General features: G+C 41.3%; 1 protein-coding gene across 1 annotated transcript; it reads left to right on the top strand.

Annotated features, from left to right (window-relative positions):
• The first annotated feature begins 6,368 nt into the window (after positions 1 to 6,368).
• LOC145539327 (acyl-coenzyme A amino acid N-acyltransferase 1-like) lies at positions 6,369 to 13,317 on the top strand. The gene is made up of 3 exons (XM_081573201.1): positions 6,369 to 6,862; positions 7,094 to 7,296; positions 11,054 to 13,317. Exons 1-3 carry the CDS (start codon positions 6,400 to 6,402, stop codon positions 11,645 to 11,647), a joined length of 1,260 nt encoding a protein of 419 aa, XP_081429327.1. The 5' UTR covers positions 6,369 to 6,399; the 3' UTR covers positions 11,648 to 13,317.
• The last annotated feature ends 407 nt before the right edge of the window (positions 13,318 to 13,724 follow it).

The following is a 13,724-nucleotide window of genomic DNA, read 5'->3' as shown; positions in this document are numbered from 1 at the left end:
GGGTAGCTCAGTTCTCTGAAAAACCAGCAATTACTATCCCAGCTGGTTTATTGTCCAAATGCAGATTTATGCTAGCTGCATCAAGCTATCTGGAAGACTGTTTAGGAGACTATTTTGGAGACAAAAGGGCTTCCCTGGTGGCTCAGGCGGTAAAGAATCTGCTTGCAATGCAGAAGACCCAGGTTCAATCCCTGGGTTGGAAAGATAACCTGGAGAGGGGAATGGCAACCCATTTTGCTATTCTTGCCTGGAGAATCTCATGGACAGAGGAGCCTGGTGGGCTACAATCCATGGGGTCGCAAAGAGTTGGACACAACTTATCGACTAACACTTTCACTTTTACTTTGGAGGCAAAACGCACACTTGCCTGCAAAAAAAGATCCAGCCTAATGTGACTACTAGAAAGATGTTTCTTGACTCAAGGAATATTTTTCTGGGGTTTATTAGGAGGAGGAGGTGCTGTGGTGAAGAAAGAAGAGCCACAGGCTTCTGAAGGGGATGGAATCTTTGTTTCTTGACTAGTGACAGTAATTTTAAGTTCCATGGAACTTTGCTCTCTTTTACTCTTTGCTTCCTGCTTCTGATGTGTTGATGTCCTGCCAGCTCTTGACTGCCCTTCCTCTAACAGGTCAAGGTCTTGAATAGTGCAGGCTCAATCCCCACCCTTCACTCTGGGACTCTGGGGGGTCTGAAATCTGCTCAGCAATGTGGGTTTCAGCTTTCAGACCCTATCAGGTTGCTTCCATTTTGCTGAGGGCTCCCTCTCCACCACCACGTGTGAGGCAGCTGAGTTCTTGCTTCTTGCCCTCTGGTTGCTTTCTATGTTTGGTTTCTTAGACAGTTGCCAGTATACAGGGTCCTGCCTTCTGCTGCAAGGAAGTGAGGAAATCTGGAAATTTTATGCCATTGAATTTTGAGGAATTTTACATCTTAAGTAGCCCATAAAAATTCACCTGGTCTTCTGTTCTATCTTCACACTCTCCCTGAGATATGTCACTCATAGTTTGGTATTTCTATTTTACCTTGTTTTCCTTCTTCCTCCAGAGAGAGGCCAGTTGACACTCATTGCCTCAGAAAAGGACAGTACACCAGGAAAAGAAAACAAAAATGTTTACTTGGGCTTTATGGTGCAAAATCCAAATGGATGATGTGAATTCTAGAAGTCACAAATGGGTGTGTTTCATTTGGTCCACACCTTGGATTGATTTTTGTTTGTTTGGTGGTTGTTGGGTGGTTTTGTGTGTACGTGTTTTTTTTTTTTTAATATAATACATTTGAGTGCCTGTAGATGGGCTGGTAGTCTTAGGTTCACTACAGTCTTATATTTTGTTCATGTCTGGTCTTTATCTATAAGTTTATATTACCTGTCTGACTCCAGTAGATATCTGAATTTGGAACCACTGGCATGCATTGTAAAATGGGTTTAGAAGAATGCATCATCAAGTAAGCACATCATCAAGCATGCTCAGTCACTCAGTCATGTCCAACTCTTTGCGACCCCATGGACAATAGCCCACCAGACTCCTCTGTCCATGGAACTTTCCAGTTAAGAATACTGGAGTGGGTTTTCATTTCCTACTCCAGGGGATCTTCCTGACTCAGGGATCGAATCCATGCCTCTTTGAGTCTTCTGCATTGGCAGGCAGGTTCTCTACCACTAGCACCACCCATTGGGCCTGCATTGGTTCAGACAGTAAAGAATCTGTAATGCAGGAGACCCGGGTTTGATCCCTGGGTCAGAAATAGAAATTACTCTGAATCTAGGAAAATAGAAAAAATTTACATTTCCTGTATATGTTGGTTTGTGGACTAAAGTTTAATTCTACTGTTCCATTACTAGTTCTGCGACACCAGGGTATATATTAATATTTAACCAAAGGGCTAAATATTAATATTTAACCAACCACAGGAAAGATAAAGGTATAATGAAGAAAGAGGGTATACCAGGATATATGTTAATATTTAACATAAGTCTTCAGAGTTGGGGAAAGGGAAAGATGAAGTTAAAATCAAGAAAAAAGTAGGAAAGAAAAGCAAGAGGGAGGGGCCAGGAAAAGAATGAGCTTTCGCGTGTCTACCCTCATTTGGGTAAGTATAGGTGTATAAGTAGGGTGGGATGGCACTGGTTAAAATTCTTACTTCACCATTAACAACACAGGCAAGTTTGGGTAAGTCATTTAGCCAAGTTCAATTTTCTAATTTACAATGTAAGGATAATAATGCTTTTTTTATTCCCATAGGTTTTTTGTGAGGGTCAAGAGAAATAATAAACATAAAAGGGTCTTGAAAAGTGAAAAGGCTTTACTAGGCAGATTCCTATTACCCAGTGATGAGCCTTTAGTAAGTGCTCAGTAATTGTTTCCTATTATAGAAAAAAGGGAAATGAGGGGAGAATTGAATTCCAAAGGCCACTTAAAATAACCAGCCCCATTACTTGTCAAATAATTGTGATATTCGATTTGTCTTTACCTTTTTCCTGGAGCCACTGCTGCATTTTTTAGTTGTTAAAGATCATGCCCAGTGAACCAGGACCACTTGTATTATCAGCAAATTTCCCTCTATATTACACCAATAGACTTTGTTCTCTTCTTTATCTCGGTCCACAGAGCAGAGTGGGGTTTGGAGGAGGTAATTCAGAGAAGAGAGGCACTTATCAGCACAGTGTCCTCCTCTCCACAAAACACTGAGCTCACTGGCCATCAACAGCCTCCACTAATCTTGCGTCTCAAACTGAGAATGGTCTCTGGCTATAGTCCTTTCACACAGTACCCTACAGGGCTAAACAACCAGGAATGGAACTGCTTAGGTGTCCTTCACCTCACACTTGGAGTTCAAAAACTGTTTCTCTTTTTTTCCAATTAAAAGCTCTTGTGGAAACCCTAATGACATTTTGCAGAACCTCAGAGTTCCTCAGAACCCCGTTGAGAATCCCAAATCTTCATTTGTAAGTGTGTGTGTGTGTGTGTGTGTGTGTGTGTGTATACATGTATATGTATTGGTGGACCAAAAATTTCATTCTGGGTTTTCTGTAAGATATTAAGGAAAACCCAAATGAACTTTTTGGCCAACTCAATATTTAAATCCTGGATTTTTCTTGTTTCTTGAATTTATAAGAGAGTGTTATATAAAGAACAGATGAAACAGAGGTTTGATTAATCTGAGGTCCGAGAGGCTTACAACTAAGTTCTGCAAAGGCAATCTGTCAAACTTTGCCTTGGATCCCTACAGATCTTCACGAGATCTGCCTCATCAGCCTATGAAAGGTGACTTTGTTTAGCCCACGTTCCAAAGGCAGTGACTGTGGGATTGTTGATCATGTGGCTACTTCCTAGTCTGTGTGGCCAAGAAACCAGAGACACCATTCACAAGCACACATGGTTGACTTACCAAGTGATCTCTCTCTCTCTATTTCATGTGCTCCTGGGAGAAATCTTACTTCTTACAGGAGCTATCATTATAGTCTAATCCCTTGCATATACCTTGGTGTAAATGGCAAAATCTAGACCTAAAATACTAATGACCATTACAGGGAATTTCTGACAGTTCAGAATCAATAGCTTTACACATTTAACAGGAGTTCCAGAAAAACTAGGAGAGAAAACAGTAAGCATAGTCAGCTAAGTCCTGAGACCCCAAAACAAAATTCTAAGAAAGATTCCTTTCAAAGACTGAAGTCTTCTGAAACCTATCTTCTGGCATCTCTCTTTCCTCTGATGCTTATTTCCATAACCGCAGGCCTTTTTTCTTCAGGGGCTTCTCAGGATAGGCACAAACTAATTTCTCTCTGTCTCTGTCTCTCTTTCCTCAAATGTCCATACTCTACCCCAAGGCTGGTTTTCTGTGATTATCTGGATGCAGCTTCTGCATTTTATGGATACACTCACACAGAAAGAGTCCAGGGACAGGGTTAGTGTGAGGTAAAAGGGCACCTTGGGTGCAAAATTTCAGGATGTCAAAGGCGTGGCCATGCAAGTCAACTTTGCTACCTCTGCTTCACTGTTAGTTCTTATCTTGATAAAGGGACTGGCGAGCTCTGAGTCCCCATTCCAAATTGGCAAGGGAGGAACATTCCAGGCATATCTTGAATCAGGTGTCCAGTCCTGATCCAGTCAGCAACAGCCCCCCAGGGAGGAGGTCACATGGTATAAACATAGCTGTGGAGTGTCCATCTCTGGGCTTAGGGGACAATTCTCAGATAAAGAGAGACCATGATTTGGAAAGAAACTCTAATATTTTACATTACAAAAGCACTATATAAGTAGAGTATCTTAATTACTTGTTTGGTGCTAATTTTTTTCCTGCCCCCATTATGAATTTCATAACTCTGAAGTATGTACAATGTATAATTTACTATATGAGTATCAACAGATTTCCTAAAGTTTTAACACATGGTTGCTACCCTTGAGTTTGCAATCCACCTGGGAGAATGAGACCAGATGCAGAATTCATGCAGGAGAGTAGTTATGTTAAGTAATTCAAATGAATTCCATTTGAAAATAGAATCTGTAGCCAGTCAATACATTATACGGAAGTTTTGAGAAGGAAGAAGAATGTGTGGAATAAGGCTCTCAAGTACCCCGTCTTAATGATTTCTTTTTTGGGAAGAAAGAAATAGCAGATACAAAGAGTTATAGGAAGGACCAGATCATAAATACCAAGGGAGCCCTGAAATGTCACACAGGATATGGGGTGTCCTTATTCATGTCCTGTCTCCCTAGGTCAAATGAAAGACCCAGGAGGTTTGAACTGATGCAACCTCCTTTTGTGTAGAATTCTGCTTGTATTAAAGGAAAACGTTCACAATCTTTCTATTTATTCCAAGTTATTCTATTGACCATGAGTTTTCAAATGGTCAGTAACACTGGTTGTTGATGGGGGATCAGGTGAAAGGGGTGTGCCCTTTGCAGAAAATTACTTTCTTTTTAAAACTGTTTTGCTTTTAAAATTTTTGGCTGTGCTGAGCAGTTTGTGGAATTTTAGTTCCCCAACCAGGGATGGAATCCAGACTTTTGGCATTGAGAGAGTAGAGTTCTAACCACTGGACCACCAGGGACTTCCCAGGAAATCACTTTTTCATAAAAGAAGCACAAAATGCATTTTTTCCTTGACCCTCTCTTTCCTCTGAAGATCCCCTTTCAACAGTGAAGAACTGAGCATTAAGACCCCTCTTATGCCCCTGCACTGCCAGACCCTGTTTATTTTCTCCAGAATCTTTTCTGGTCACAAATATAAAGCCTAAAGCCCTCACTTTGCATTCCTCCATAAAATAAAATCAAGGATCCTTTAGAGGATCAAACTTTCTGAGGGGGCACCTATTACTACAATTTGTCTGAAGATATTGTTGGAAAATGATGCATCTCTATGTCAAAGTCTCATGTGAGAAATTTCTTTCAGGAAAATATTGGAAAGGCCTCACTTTTTCCTTTTCCTTGATAAACTGGTAACCCTTTCTCTGGGAATAATTAGAACAACACGGCTGACAGGTTGCTTTTTCCCCTTCGGTTGTCACTCATTCAGTGTTTCTGATTCTAGTTCATATTTTCCCAGATCCTATTTTTATTTTGTCTCTGTTATCTATAAACAGGTTCAAATCCTTTGTGAATGAGGTATATAAGAAAGGAGAGAAAGAAAGAAGGAAGAGAGTGAGGGAGGAGACTACCCCAATTTTGCTCATAAAAGGACAGAGTATGAAATAGCTGACCAAATGTATATTTCATTCTCTTTGCTACAAACAACAGATGTTTACCACTCCATTGGAAACCCACAGAAGCAGATCATGAAATTTTATTTTCCCTGAAAAAGAACAAATAATGGGAACTCTGAAAAGAGCTTGTGGTTGGTCTTACAATGGCAGAGATGGATTGGAAATTTGAAAAAGAGAATAAGAAACAATACTGTAACATATTTCTTGTATATGTAGATATGGGAATTGAAAAGCAGCACTGATCCTTCCAGGAAACACTTAATCATGCAATATCCTTTGGAGCCTAATAAACACCTATGAAATATGTCACGTGGGAACGATCTCAGCTGAAGAATTGAAGCTCAATTTACTCAAAACCACAAAACTAAGATTTCCTTCAGTGCTGTAATGGATAAGACAGGAGGCTGTAGTGTTAAGACTTAGCTTGAATTTCCAGTTCTACTATTAATTATTTATAAGACTTGAGCATGCCATTTAACCTGTCCTCATATATAAAATGAGAATAATGAGTACACTCTGCACACCTTATTTTTCCCTCCTCCAAATGTTCTATGTATTTTGCACTAATCTCCAGAAGTCTTCTGGTCCAGTGTAAGCCTTGTCTGAGACTCTTCCTTGGAACCAAAGTCTCCAACTCGAGTCTTCTCTCCCACTGCAGGGCAAGAAACACCGCTTGGTCCTTTTACCGGTTGACAATGTTCCAGCTGACAGTCACCCCGGCAAGTGCCCTGGCGGATGAGCCTGTGCACATCCAAGCGACAGGCCTGCCCCCACTGCAGATGGTGACCCTTGTAGCAACCATGAAGGATGACAGGGGGAATATATACCGGTCCCGAGCTTTCTACAGGGCTAACGAGGCTGGGGAACTGGACCTGAAGCGAGATCCTGCTGTGGGGGGCCACTACACGGGGGTCCATCCGATGGGCCTCATCTGGTCCCTGAAGCCCGAGAGGCCTTTTGACAGGCTAGTTAAGAGGGATGTGATGAACACACCCTTCTGGATCACTCTGGATCTATATGACTCAGTTTACATACACAAGGTAGGCGAGGTTCAGCCCAAGGCCAGCCAGGTGCTACAGCGCTGGTACTCCAGCCCCGACCTGCAGCGGGTGCCCATCCGAGAAGGTCGTGTGAGAGGAGCCCTGTTCCTGCCTCCAGGTGAGACTCATCTTGGGGGACCTAGAAAACACGGTTGGTGGGGATAAAAGGAAAAACAAAGGACATCCAGTTGTTGAACTAGGATTTCCCACAATAGTTTAAAAGTAATAAGCCGTTTTGTTGTGTATGAAAGTGAAATTCATTTTGCTCAGTTTGTACTTTTGCTGTTATCTACTCAGCCCGTCTAACACTCTTTCTAATCTCATTTTCTTCTCTTTTTGCTGCTCTTAGGGGAAGGCCCATTCCCAGGACTCGTTGATTTGTTAGGGGGCATCGGGGGCCTAGTTGAATATCGGGCCAGTCTTTTGGCTGTCCGTGGCTTTGCAGTGCTGGCTTTAGCATATTTTGCCTATGATGACTTGCCCAAGCAGCTGGAGGAGGTGGACCTGGAATATTTTGAGGAAGCTGCCAACTTGCTACTAGCTCATCCCAAGGTATTTAAAATACTTTTCATTTTACCTGACAACATTATAGCAAATATATATATATATATATATATATATATATATATATATATATATCACAAATGTCTGTTCTGCCTATGTTACCAGTCTGTTTAGACTGGGGCACAGCACACTTGAGTTAAAATTGGGGATAATAATATCAACCTTGTAGGATTGCTGGGTTTATTAGGATCAGATTAATGCTTACTGGCACAGAGAAGACAATAAATATTGGCTATATTATGATCCTCTTCATTTTCTAGTTCAAAAATGTTTAAATATTAGGTATTCCTTGAAAGTGCTGCACTCAATATGTCAGCAAATTTGGAAAACTCAGCAGTGGCCACAGAACTAGAAAAGGTCAGTTTTCATTCCATCCCAAAGAAAGGCAATGCCCAAAAATGCTCAAACTACCACACAATTGCACTCATCTCATACGCTAGTAAAGTAACGCTCAAAATTCTCCAAGCCAGGCTTCAGCAGTATGTGAACCGTGAACTTCCAGATGTTCAAGCTGGTTTTAGAAAAGGCAGAGGAACCAGAGATCAAATTGCCAACATCTGCTGGATCATCGATAAAGCAAGAGAGTTCCAGAAAAACATCTATTTCTGCTTTATTGACTATGCCAAAGCCTTTGACTGTGTGGATCACAATAAACTGTGGAAAATTCTGAAAGAGATGGGAATACCAGACCACCTGACCTGCCTCTTGAGAAACCTGTATGCAACAGTTAGAAGTGGACATGGAACAACAGACTGGTTCCAAATAGGAAAAGGACTACGTCAAGGCTGTATATTGTCACCCTGCGTATTTAACTTATATGCAGAGTACATCATGAGAAACGCTGGGCTGGAGGAAGCACAAACTGGAATCAAGATTGCCGGGAGAAATACCAATAACCTCAGATATGCAGATGACACCACCCTTATGGCAGAAAGTGAAGAAGAACAAAAGAGCCTATTGATGAAAGTAAAAGAGGAGAGTGAAAAAGTTGGCTTGAGGCTCAACATTCAGAAAACTAAGATCATGGCATCTGGTCCCATCACTTCATGGCAAATAGATGGGGAAACAATGGAAACAGTGTCAGACTTTATTTTTCTGGGCTCCAAAATCACTGCAGATGGTGATTGCAGTCATAAAGTTAAAAGACACTTACTCCTTGGAAGGAAAGCTATTACCAACCTAGACAGCATATTAAAAAGCAGAGACTACTTTGTCAACAAAGGTCAGTCTAGTCAAGGCTATGGTTTTCCCTGTGGTCATGTATTGATGTGAGATTTGGACAGTGAAGAAAGCTGAGCACTGAAGAATTGATGCTTTTGAATTGTGGTGATGGAGAAGACTCTTGAGAGTCCCTTGGACTGCAAGGAGATCCAACCAGTCCTTCCTAAAGGAGATCAGTCCTGGGTGCTCACTGGAAGGACTGATGTTGAAGCTGAAACTCCAATACTTTGGCCACCTGATGCGAAAAGTTGACTCATTGGAAAAGACCCTGATGCTGGGAAAGATTGAGGGCAGGAGAAGATAGGATGACAGAGGATGAGATGGTTGGATGGCATCACCGACTCAATGGACATGGGTTTGGGTGGACTCTGCGTGTTGGTGATGGACAGGGATGCAGAGTTGGACACGACTGAGCAACTGAACTGAACTGAACCGTTCAACCTGACGTGGTAGAACAATCATATCACCTAATGCTTATTAAGTGATTATTTGTTAGACTCTATGCTAAATACTTTATATGTATCCTTTTATTTAATGCTCATAATTACCAGATGAAAGTACTTTTGACATGGTCCTCATCTTTCAGATGAGAAGGCCTACCCATCTCAGTTGAGTAAGATGCCAAAACTCCATAGCCAATTAGCGACAGAGCCCTTTGGGCAATGTCTTTGCTCCTAACCATTGTCATTGTGGCTCCCCGAAATGTATCCTTCTTACCCGGGGGGAGCCTTGACTCTTCTCAAGAAGAGACAGAATATGCTTCCTATTGGAGCATCACCAGTACTCCCATTTTCAGTGTTATCATCATTATAATCAAATAGATGTGTGACTTTTTATAAGAACATTTGGCTCTTTTTAAAGGATTGCCTAGAAGGAATTAAATCCCAGATAAAATGTTTTCAACTGACATTTTTTGTTTTTTCATTTCAAGATTTAACTATTTGTGACACTGTATGAGGAGAAAGGGCAATTGCCAAAATTCAATATGTGGTTATAGTCAGCAGAAGAGGTTCAGTTTCCACCTCTGCCCCTTGATACTGTTGTAACCCTGAGCAAGACTTAATCTTCCTGAATCTCCATTTTCTTGGAGGGAATGAGATGACATGTGTAGTGGAGGGCCTCGCGTATAGTAAACACTCAATAAATACACCTCATCACCTGTGCCCATCTGGCTTCTCTCTTCCTTTTCCCATACCCTCAATCCATCCCAAAGTGTTTTAGGTTCTTTCTCAATACATTATGGCCTCTTCTCCCTCCTGGCTGCTGTTCTAGTCCATTCCCTCATCACTGCTCACCCGTTACTCTGCAGCAGTGCCTCAATCAGCTACAGCCCTCCTTTCTCATTCCATGTAGATTGTTCCAGATGTGGTTGCACACTGGATTTCCTTGGCGATGGTGTATAGTATCAGATTCTTGGAGCCACTCAGACCTATTGAATTAGCTCTCAAAAAAACTGGATCTCAGAAAGTTCCAACTTTAAAATTTTTTCCCCCCAGGTGATTCTGATGATAGAAAGCTGCTGGGGATACAGTTGTGAGCAAAGTAAACACACAGGGTCACTATGCATTTGCTATTGTTCATCCAGAATGCCCTTCCTTTCCTCATTCTTCTCTGACTTCTTCCCTTCCTCCTGCTCCCTCAGCCCAGCACAAAATTAAAGACTCCCTCCTGTGACCCCTGCTTTCCCTTCTGGACTGGGTACTGAAATCCAGTGAATCCCAGTCTTTCATCTTTACCCTCCCAATGCTTCCAGGATTAGCCTTTAGGTTAACCAATATGCAAATCTTCTGTAGCTGTAAAATGCTGTTTAAATATGACTTACACTTACCTAATAGTTAAAAGAGGAGAAGGCAATGGCACTCCACTCCAGTACTCTTGCCTGGAAAATCCCGTGGATGGAGGAGCCTGGTAGGCTGCAGTCCATGGGGTCACTAAGAGTCGGGACACAACTGAGCGACTTCACTTTGACTTTTCACTTTCATGCATTGAAGAAGGAAATGGCAACCCATTCCAGTGTTCTTGCCTGGAGAATCCCAGCGACGGGGGAGCCTGGTGGGCTGCCGTCTATGGGGTTGCACAGAGTTGGACACGACTGAAGCAACTTGGCAGCAGCAGCAACAGCAATAGTTGAAAGAACCCAGGACACCTCTTTTTATAGCTGGAGAGAAGAATTTGATTCTTCAGAATGCTTACCTGCCTCTGCTTGAATGTTGCTGGTGCATTAGATCCTTTTTGCTTTATATAGAACTCTGCTTTTGATGAGCAGTTTTAGTGTCTATTGTTTCACTCGATCTTCGTAACAGTCCCGCAAGGTAGGTAATATTATGACCCCCCATAAGACAATAAGGCTTAGGGAGTGTAAGTAGATGATGATCTCTCTTGGTTTCAGAAGCTAGTAAACCCTAGTGCCAGGACTCCCACTCCCCATTTCCTGACTCTACCCGTCATCCCAGCTTACTGGCCTGTAGGACAGCTCCTTCTCAGAGAATGGCCTGTAGTGGGTTCCCTTCCTTTTGTCCTTCAGGTCCAAAAGCCGGGAATTGGAGTGATATCTGTGAGCAAAGGTGCAGAGATCGGGCTGGCCATGGCCTGCTACCTCAAGCAGGTGGCAGCCACTGTCTGCATCAATGGGACCAATGCCATCCACGAATTTCCGCTCAGGTACCGGGATCTGGTCATAACCCCCATCCCCTCGTGTCCAGAGCGCATGCAGGTCAACGTTGAGGGCGCTGTGCGCATCCGGCACTTCAAGGGCGACCCCCGAGATGAACGGAATCAACACAGTGTGCTTCCTGTTGAAAAGGCCCGGGGCCCAATCCTCTTCATTGTAGCGGAGGCCGACGAATGCTTCAATAGCAAAGAATACGCTGAGCAGGCCCTGGACCAGCTGCGGAGGCACGGAAAAAGCAGTGGAAGGATGCTGGCCTACCCCGGGGCGGGCCACCTGCTAGAGCCGCCCTACTGGCCCCTGTGCTATATGTCCTGGAGCCGTGGGCTCTTCCTCCCCATGCTCTGGGGCGGAGAGCATGAGGGCCAAGCGGCAGCCCAGGAGCACTCCTGGCAAGAGATCCTGAAATTCTTCAGGCAACACCTTGTTCTGAGCAGAAGCACACTCTAAGGGGAATGATGGGGTGGGGAGACCAAAAAAAAAAAAGAATCAGGCAGGGCTATGGGTGAGGGAAGGGGTTCTCCTGATTTCTCTAGATTCACAGTCATCTTGAGTCAACTGGAAGGAAATTGGACAAAATCAAAGGATCAGATGCATCTGAAATATTTCTGATAAAATTGTATGTGCTTTGTAAATTTTTATAAATTGAATCTTAGTTGATATGCACAAGGGTACATTGCTACTTCAAAATTTTGATGCCCTTGAACATTGAATAACCTTTTGTATCCCAGTTGGGGGTCCTTGGATCCAGGTAATGCCAATCTAGATGAATTTCCTGGAACTCTGAAGACCCTTGTGAAGTCATTTTCTGTTTAAACTATTTTGAGTTGAATTTGACATTTGATTTGAAAAGTTCTGATACCACCATCAGGTGTAGTGCTTGCTATGGATTTTCAGTAGATACCTTAACTCTTTTTTGGAATAGTGATGTTTCTTTTCCTTCCTAAAATATATTTTGTTTAAAAATTTTAAACAGGAGTGGGATTAAATGCTCATGTGCTTCTGGAGCACTTAGTGACTAAATGAGTTATATTTAAAGTGATTACAGGAGTGCCTGGCACATAGTGATTTCAGTATCAGTTAGCTATTATCATTTCCATAAAGCTTTTCTCCTTCAGTCTGTTAATGTGATGAATTGTATTTATTGATACACTAATTTTTCTTATTCATCTAATTCTACTAGAGCAGTTTCTCATCTTGAATAGTTTGGGTTTTAAAATTAAAAACTTTTTGGAGCTAACCTAGTCACTTATATTTTCTAAGAATTTCATCTCTATTTTCTGGAACACATTTCTCTCTCTCTCTCTTTTTAACATATCAACTGTCGTTTTATTTGCATGCTTTCGCCTTTTACTTTGAATCCAACTTGCTAAATGTTTGTCTATTTTATTGATCTTTTCCTAGAACAGCTTTTGGGTTGTTTATTGGTCAAATCTAATTTTTCCTGATTCATCAATTTCTGCTTTTTTGAAATAAGTTTATTCTTTCTGCTGTATTCATGTTTTTCTGGCTTTTTGATATACAGTGTTCTCATTTTGTTAATGTCTAAGTAGTTTCTGATTTACTCCCTGCCCCTCCCTTAAACCCAAGAGTACTTTTACCAAAGTACCAAGTATCATCCTGTAGTTAACTTGTTCTTCAAAAGGGAATCTCACTTTGTATTGGAGGGGTCAGATTGTCACCCTCTGAACTCACTGATCAAACTTAGTGTCTCTAAAAACAGTCAACTTGAAACAACATGTTTCATGATGAGAGGTAATGTGGAGTGCCCAGAACTTCTTAGAACTCTTCTAACAACACTAGTAAGCTTGAGGTTTTAATGTCAAGCTTTAAATCCTGTCCTTGGATCAAACTTCTTACTAATGTGGTAGCTAGTGAAAAAGATAAATGGTACTACAAGGAGATAACCATAAATTGTCTATCATGCTATGATCTGGTCTCTTCACAAGTTAATTACCAACTGACCTGGTCTCTTTTCATAAGTTAATTTCATGGAAAATTTTGGAAATTTTCATTTTGTAAGATTTTTTTTTCTTTTTGCATTGGAGTGAGCTGGGGAATTATTCAAAATTAAAAGGGACTTGAATATAAAAAATAAATAAATAAATAAATAAAAAAAATAAAAGGGACTTGAGAGGCGTATCAACCAAATGCTGTGTGTGGACCTGGTTTGAACAAAATAACTGTAAAAAGATTTTTGAGTGGTAACTAGAGAAATATGAATATGACTAGATAGTAAACAATACTATGAAATCGTTATCTTGTTAGGTGTCAGAATGGTATTGGGGTTATGTAAAAAAGTAACTTTTTAGAGATGGGTACTGACATATTTAGAGGTGAAGAGTCACAATACCTGGCAATCATTTTAAAATACTACAGGAATATGGAAAATGTGAGAAATTATTACATCTAGATGATGCACATATTGAGGTTTCTTTTCTCTACTTTTATGTATGCTTGCAGATTTTTAATAATAAAAGTTAAAAAATAAGATACAATTGATATATTTATTTTTCTGCCCAACAGA

The sequence above is a fragment of the Giraffa tippelskirchi genome, chromosome 1 (genome assembly GCF_054371585.1).
Source record: "Giraffa tippelskirchi isolate mGirTip1 chromosome 1, T2T-mGirTip1v1.2.pri, whole genome shotgun sequence".
In the NCBI taxonomy this organism is placed as follows: Eukaryota; Metazoa; Chordata; class Mammalia; order Artiodactyla; family Giraffidae; genus Giraffa; species Giraffa tippelskirchi.
Note: the sequence above shows the minus strand (reverse complement) of the source record. Positions and strands in the feature narration are given on the sequence as shown.

What these genes read in the sequence shown, in the direction of transcription:
- LOC145539327 (XM_081573201.1), top strand. Translation starts at nt 6,400, where the DNA reads ATGTTCCAGCTGACAGTCACCCCGGCAAGTGCCCTGGCGGATGAGCCT. An exon ending in AGCCCTGTTCCTGCCTCCAG is followed by an intron (nt 6,863 to 7,093) that starts GTGAGACTCATC and finishes TGCTGCTCTTAG; the next exon opens with GGGAAGGCCCATTCCCAGGA. An exon ending in TGCTACTAGCTCATCCCAAG is followed by an intron (nt 7,297 to 11,053) that starts GTATTTAAAATA and finishes TTTGTCCTTCAG; the next exon opens with GTCCAAAAGCCGGGAATTGG.